This window comes from Pristiophorus japonicus, unplaced genomic scaffold, assembly GCF_044704955.1.
Source record: "Pristiophorus japonicus isolate sPriJap1 unplaced genomic scaffold, sPriJap1.hap1 HAP1_SCAFFOLD_2295, whole genome shotgun sequence".
Lineage (NCBI taxonomy): Eukaryota > Metazoa > Chordata > Chondrichthyes > Pristiophoridae > Pristiophorus > Pristiophorus japonicus.
In genome coordinates this window covers 22,501-30,000 of record NW_027252011.1, presented here as the reverse complement: position 1 = coordinate 30,000, position 7,500 = coordinate 22,501, and the positions used below count along the sequence as shown (strand labels likewise).

The 7,500-nt window shown below is 53.5% G+C and overlaps 1 protein-coding gene across 1 annotated transcript in view; it reads left to right on the top strand.

The window, feature by feature from the left end:
- Window positions 1-1,270, top strand: part of LOC139245676 (uro-adherence factor A-like) — a gene marked incomplete at its 5' end in the record, with an annotated part of 2,166 nt that extends 896 nt beyond the window's left edge. The window contains one exon of the mRNA XM_070871244.1: window positions 1-1,270. This exon is cut by the window's left edge and continues 896 nt beyond it. Coding sequence (XP_070727345.1) covers window positions 1-780 — 780 coding nt within the window.
- Between the last annotated feature and the right edge of the window lie 6,230 nt (window positions 1,271-7,500).

The following is a 7,500-nucleotide window of genomic DNA, read 5'->3' as shown; positions in this document are numbered from 1 at the left end:
CGCTCTCTCGCTCGCTCTGTCTCTCGCTCTCTCGCTCGCTCTTTCGCTCTCTCGCTCTCTCTCTCGCTCTCTCGCTCTGTCTCTCGCTCTCTCTCTCTGTCTCTCGCTCTCTCGCTCGCTCTGTCTCTCGCTCTCTCGCTCGCTCTTTCGCTCTGTCTCTCTCTCTCTCGCTCTCTCTCTCGCTCTCTCGCTCTGTCTCTCGCTCTCTCTCTCTGTCTCTCGCTCTCTCGCTCTGTCTCTCGCTCTGTCTCTCGCTCTGTCTCTCGCTCTCTCGCTCTGTCTCTCGCTCTCTCGCTCTGTCTCTCGCTCTCTCGCTCTGTCTCTCGCTCTCTCGCTCTCTCGCTCTGTCTCTCTCTCTCTCGCTCTGTCTCTCTCTCTCTCGCTCTGTCTCTCGCTCTGTCTCTCGCTCTCTCGCTCTGTCTCTCGCTCTCTCGCTCTGTCTCTCGCTCTCTCGCTCTGTCTCTCGCTCTCTCGCTCTCTCGCTCTGTCTCTCGCTCTCTCGCTCTATCTCTCGCTCTCTCGCTCTGTCTCTCGCTCTCTCGCTCTGTCTCTCGCTCTCTCGCTCTCTCTCTCGCTCTCTCTCTCGCTCTCTCGCTCTCTCGCTCTGTCTCTCGCTCTCTCGCTCTGTCTCTCGCTCTGTCTCTCTCTCTCGCTCTGTCTCTCTCGCTCTCCGACAACCCCCCCCAACGAGACAACTCGGCCCTTCCCAGACTGGGTACAATTACGACCACCCCCCGCCTCTGCTCCCCGCCTCACGTGCACGCGTGCTCGGGGGAGTGAAGGCGATCTGCACAGCGCGCCGCCGATCAACTTGTCGCGCTCTCCCCTGTCAGCGCTCGGCTTGCGAGCGGCCAGACGCCCACACCCGTGGGTCCTCGCGCCCAGCAAAGCCCCCTCCGCTCCCTGGCGACGTCGCACGAGACCCCGCCCCAGGCACGCCCGCTCCCCTGCTCGCGAGCTCTCCCACCGAGGCAGCGTCGACGTGTGGCGAGACGGGAGGCCACGTCCCAAGGGCTTGAGGAACCGACCCTTCCCCGACGGCGGACACAGACCCGACGGCTGATGCGTGGGGAAGATCGCGTCAAGCTCTCCGACAGACTCTGTGCGACAGCGAGCTCCCGTGCGACAGAGGTTTATTCCAGCGACAGAGGTTTATTCCAGCGACAGAGGTTTATTCCAGCTCTTGCCTTTCCCCGGCCCTCCCCAGGTTTTTAACTGCGATTTGTCAAATTTGTGATCCGACTTCTCAGTAAAAAGTCAAAACTTTTCAACGGTACAAAACGGTGTGTCGTGGTTGCTTTTTTAAGGACGTCAGGAGCAGAAAGAGGCCCATTCGGCCCCTCGAGCCTGTTACACAGGAACAGGAGGAGGCCCATTCAGCCCCTCGAGCCTGTTACACAGGAACAGGAGGAGGCCCATTCAGCCCCTCGAGCCTGTTACACAGGAACAGGAGGAGGCCCATTCAGCCCCTCGAGCCTGTTACACAGGAACAGGAGGAGGCCCATTCAGCCCCTCGAGCCTGTTACACAGGAACAGGAGGAGGTCCATTCAGCCCCTCGAGCCTGTTACACAGGAACAGGAGGAGGCCCATTCAGCCCCTCGAGCCTGTTACACAGGAACAGGAGGCCCATTCAGCCCCTCGAGCCTGTTACACAGGAACAGGAGGCCCATTCAGCCCCTTGAGCCTGTTACACAGGAACAGGAGGAGGCCCATTCAGCCCCTCGAGCCTGTTACACAGGAACAGGAGGCCCATTCAGCCCCTCGAGCCTGTTACACAGGAACAGGAGGCCCATTCAGCCCCTCGAACCGTTACACAGGAACAGGAGGCCCATTCAGCCCCTCGAGCCTGTTACACAGGAACAGGAGGAGGCCCATTCCGCCCCTCGAGCCTGTTACACAGGAACAGGAGGAGGCCCATTCAGCCCCTCGAGCCTGTTGCACAGGAACAGGAGGCCCATTCAGCCCCTCGAGCCTGTTGCACAGGAACAGGAGGCCATTCGGCCCCTCGAGCCTGTTACACAGGAACAGGAGGAGGCCCATTCAGCCCCTCGAGCCTGTTACACAGGAACAGGAGGAGGCCCATTCAGTCCCTCGAGCCTGCTTCGCCGATCAATGATGCTGATTTTCAACCTCAACTCCACTTTCCTGCCCGATCCCTCGATTTTCCCCTAGCCTCAAAATCTATCGATCTCCCATCTCTCCACAACATTGAAGTCCGTCACCCCCTGTACCATTCTGGTCAATCTCCTCTGCTCCAAGGAGAACCTAGAAAATAGGTGCAGGAGCAGGCCATTGGGCCCTTCGAGCCTGCCCCACCATTCAATATGATCATGGCTGATCATGCAACTTCAGTACCCCACTCCTGCCTTCTCTCCATACCCCCCTGATCCCTTTAGCCGTAAGGGCCACATCTAACTCCCTTTTGAATATATCCAACGAACTGGCCCCCAACAACTTTCTGTGGTAGAGAATTCCACAGGTTCACAATTCTCTGGGTGAAGAAGTTTCTCCTCATCTCGGTCCTAAATGGCTTACCCCTTATCCTTAGACTGTGTGAGCCCTGGTTCTGGACTTCCCCAACATCGGGAACATTCTTCCTGCATCTAAACCTGTCCAGTCCCGTCAGAATCGTATACGTTTCTATGAGATCCCCCTCTCATTCTTCTAAATTCCAGTGAATATAAGCCCAGTCGATCCAGTCTCTCGTCATAGGTCAGTCCTGCCATCCCGGGAATCAGTCTGGTGAACCTTCGCTGCACTCCCTCAATAGCAAGAATGTCCTTCCTCAGATTAGGAGACCAAAACTGAACACAATATTCCAGGTGTGGCCTCACCAAGGCCCTGTACAACTGCAGTAAGACCTCCCTGCTCCTATACTCAAATCCTCTCGCTATGAAGGCCAACATACCATTTGCCTCCTTCACCGCCTGCTGTACCTGCATGGCCAACCTTCAATGACTGATGTCCCATGACACCCAGGTCTCGTTGCACCTCCCCTTTTCCTAATCTGTCGCCATTGAGGTAATATTCTGCCTTCCTGTTTCTTGCCAACCAAAGTGGATAACCTCACATTTATCCACATTATACTGCATCTGCCGTGCATTTGCCCCACTCACCTAACCTGTCCAAGTCACCCTGCAGCCTCTTAGCATCCTCCTCACAGCTCACACCGCCACCCAGCTTAGTGTCATCTGCAAACTTGGAGACATTGCACTCAATTCCCTCGTCTAATTCCCAGTGTCTCGTGGGGTGCCGCAGGGATCAGTGCTGGGGCCCCAACTATTTACAGTCGTTCTTGACGACTCGGAAGAAGGGTCCGAGCGAAACGTCGCCACGTTTGCTGACGATACAAAGGGCTGGGAGGAAAAGCAATGAGTGAGGGGGCCACTCAAAATCTGCAAAAGGACATTGTCGGGGTGCGGTGTGTGGGGACAGGTTCACCTCTGACCTTCGGAGGGGTTCGAATCGCTCCCACTCCCCCGGGTTCTCGACTTTGTGAATTTATTCGGGGGTGGGGGGGAGGTTGCGATGAAGTGCAAGGGACAACTGGTTTGGTGCACAAGAACTTCGAATTTTATTCAAGGCAAGAAAATACAATGTCAAACTCAAATAAAGAACAACACATCACACGTTCAAAGGGGTTTACAGTGACTAATATACCTCCCACCTCCCAATGCCTAACACTGACTAGGTTAAACTCTCGGTCAAACAGGGGCCCTGCTCACCAATCCATTACTGGGAGTTGGCGGTGCTTTGCGATTTCAGGGTTCGCTGGATTCTGTCGGTTCTGCTCGCCGCACCCCGAACGTCTTCGAAGACGTTCAATCTTTAGTTGGGTGGTGTCCGCTGATTCGCTCTGGGGCATGTGCCCACTTTCTGTCGTTAGAAATAGCTTTCAAAGTCTCTTTCGGTCATTTTTTTTTTTTTTACCCCGTTGGTAGTCAGGCCGAGGTTGTCACGTGCAAACTTTCGATCCTTCGGTTTGTCCCTTGCGGAGTTTTGTTGCGACATTGGTCGATTGCGGTGTCTTCGGTGATGCTCGACAAACCTTCTGGAATTTTTTTGAGGGTGTTTCCAGCAGAGTGGACAAGGGGAGAACCAGTGGATGTGGTACATTTGGACTTTCAGAAGGCTTTCGACAAGGTCGCACACAAGAGATTGATGTGCAAAGTTAAAGCACGTGGGATTGGGGGTAGTGTACTGACATGGATTGAGAACTGGTTGTCAGACAGGAAGCAAAGAGTAGGAGCAAATGGAGACTTTTCAGAATGGCAGGCAGTGACTAGTGGGGTACCGCAAGGTTCTGTGCTGGGGCCCCAGCTGTTTACATTGTACATTAATGATTTAGACGAGGGGAGTAAATGGAGTATCTCCAAATTTGCGGATGACACTAAGTTGGGTGGCAGTGTGAGCTGCGAGGAGGATGCTATGAGGCTGCAGAGTGACTTGGACAGGTTAGGTGAGTGGGCAAATGCATGGCAGATGCAGTATAATGTAGATAAATGTGAGGTTATCCACTTTGGTGGCAAAAACAGAGAGACAAGACTATTATCTGAATGGTGACAGATTAGGAAAAGGGGAGGTGCAACGAGACCTGGGTGTCATGGGACATAAGTCATTGAAGGTTGGCATGCAGGTACAGCAGGCGGTGAAGAAGGCAAATGGCATGTTGGCCTTCATAGCGAGAGGATTTGAGTATAGGAGCAGGGAGGTCTTACTGCAGTTGTACAGGACCTTGGTGAGGCCTCACCTGGAATATTGTGTTCAGTTTTGGTCTCCTAATCTGAGGAAGGACATTCTTGCTATTGAGGGAGTGCAGCGAAGGTTCACCAGACTGATTCCCGGGATGGCAGGACTGACATATGAAGAAAGACTGGATCGACTGGGCTTATATTCGCTGGAGTTTAGAAGAATGAGAGGGGATCTCATAGAAACATATAAAATTCTGACGGGACTGGACAGGTTTAGATGCAGGAAGAATGTTCCCGATGTTGGGGAAGTCCAGAACCAGGGCTCACACAGTCTAAGGATAAGGGGTAAGCCATTTAGGACCGAGATGAGGAGAAACTTCTTCACCCAGAGAATTGTGAACCTGTGGAATTCTCTACCACAGAAAGTTGTTGGGGGCCAGTTCGTTGGATATATTCAAAAGGGAGTTAGATGTGGCCCTTACGGCTAAAGGGATCAGGGGGGTATGGAGAGAAGGCAGGAGTGGGGTACTGAGGTTGCATGATCAGCCATGATCATATTGAATGGTGGGGCAGGCTCGAAGGGCCCAATGGCGGGGGGCAGGCTCGAAGGGCCCAATGGCCTGCTCCTGCACCTATTTTCTATGTTTCTTAGCCCTGCCCACACAGACCCAATCTGCGTTGTCAAATCCAAAATTCGATTAAAGTTCGTAGATTCTTCCATGTGCACTTTAGGATCTCAAACTTTCTGGTAGACTGTTCCAAATTAAATTTCCTTTCCAATGAGTCCAAACACTCATTGGTTGGGGGATTCTCCCACCAATTTTGCAACTCTACACAGGGACAGGCTAAGTGAGTGGGCAAAAATTTGTCCGATGGAGTATAATGTGGGAAAGTGTGAGGTCATGCACTTTGGCAGAAAAAAAAATCACAGAGCAAGTTATTATTTAAACGGAGAAAGATTACAAAGTGCGGCAGTACAGCGGGACCTGGGGGTTACTTGTACATGAAACACAAAAGGTTAGTACGCAGGTACAGCAAGTGATCAGGAAGGGCCAATGGTATCTTGGCCCTTTATTGCAAAGGGGATGGAGTATAAAAGCAGGGAAGTCTTGCTCCAGTTACACAGGGTATTGGTGAGGCCACACCTGGAGTACTGCGTGCACAGTTTTGCTCTCCGTATTTACGAAAGGATACACTTTGCTTTGGAGGCAGTTCAGAGAAGGTTCACTTGGTTGATTCCGGGGATGAGGGGGTTGACTTATGAGGAAAGGTTGAGGAGGTTGGGCCTCAACTCATTGGAGTTCAGAAGAATGAGAGGTGATCTTATCGAAAGGTATCAGATTATGAGGGGGGGCTCGACAAGGTGGATGCAGAGAGGATGTTCCCACTGATGGGGGAGACTAGAACTAGGGGACATGGTCTTAGAATAAGGGGCCGCCCATTTCAAACTGAGATGAGGAGGAATTTCTTCTCTCGGAGGGTTGTAAATCTGTGGAACTCGCTGCCTCAGAGAGCTGTGGAAGCCGGGACATTGAATATATTTACGACAGAGATAGACAGTTTCTTAACCGATAAGGGGGGCGGGCAGGGAAGTGGAGCTGGGTCCATGATGGGATCAGGCCACGATCGTATTAAATGGCGGAATAGGGCTCGAGGGGCCGAATGGCCCACTCCTGCTCCTATGTTCTTTTCTGAGGGCGTTCTCGTTTACATAAAATGTTCCAAGATGCTTTGCAGGAACGATTTACCAAACCAAAATTGACCCCGAGCCCCACACCGGGAGATATTAGGGACAGGCGACCAAAAGCTGGGTCACAGAGGTGGGTTTTAAGGAGCGTCTTGAAGGAGAAGAGAGAGAGAGGCGGAGAGGTTTAGGGAGGGAGTTCCAGAGCTTGGGGCCCCAGGCAGCTGAAGGCACGGCCACCGATGGTGGAGCGATCGGGGGATGCTCAAGGGGGCAGGATTGGAGGAGCGCAGAGATCTCGGGGAGGGTTACAGAGATAGGGAGGGGGGGGGCGAGGGAGGGATTTGAACAGGAGGATGAGAATTGTAGGGGCTGGAGGAGATAGGGAGGGATTTGAACAGGAGGATGAGAATTGTAGGGGCTGGAGGAGGTTACAGAGATAGGGAGGGGGGCGAGGGAGGGATTTGAACAGGAGGATGAGAATTGTCGGGGCTGGAGGAGGTTACAGAGATAGGGAGGGGGGCGAGGGAGGGATTGGAACAGGAGGATGAGAATTGTAGGGGCTGGAGGGGGTCTCAAAGTGATTTACAGCCAATGAAGTACTTTGGGAGTGTGGTCACTGTTGTATTGTGGGGAAAAGCCAATTTGCGCACAGCAAGCTCCCACACACAGCGATGTGATAATGACCCGGATTAATCTGTTTTAGTGATGTTGGTCGAGGGATAAATATCGGCCCCAGGACACCGGGGAGAACTCCCCCTGCTCTTCTTCCAAATAGTGGCCCCGGGATCTTTTACATCCACCCGAGAGGGCAGACGGGGCCTCGGTTTAACGTCTCATCCCGAAAGACGGCACCTCCGACTATATGGCGCTCCCTCAGTACTGCCCCTCCGACAGTGCGGGGTTCCCTCAGTACTGCCCCTCCGACAGTGCGGCACTCCCTCAGTACTGCCCCTCCGACAGTGCGGCACTCCCTCAGTACTGCCCCTCCGACAGTGCGGCACTCCCTCAGTACTGCCCCTCCGACTGTACGGCACTCCCTCAGTACTGCCCCTCCGACAGCGCAGTACGGACTCCCTCAGTACTGCCCCTCCAACAGTGCAGTGCAGCACTCCCTCAGTACT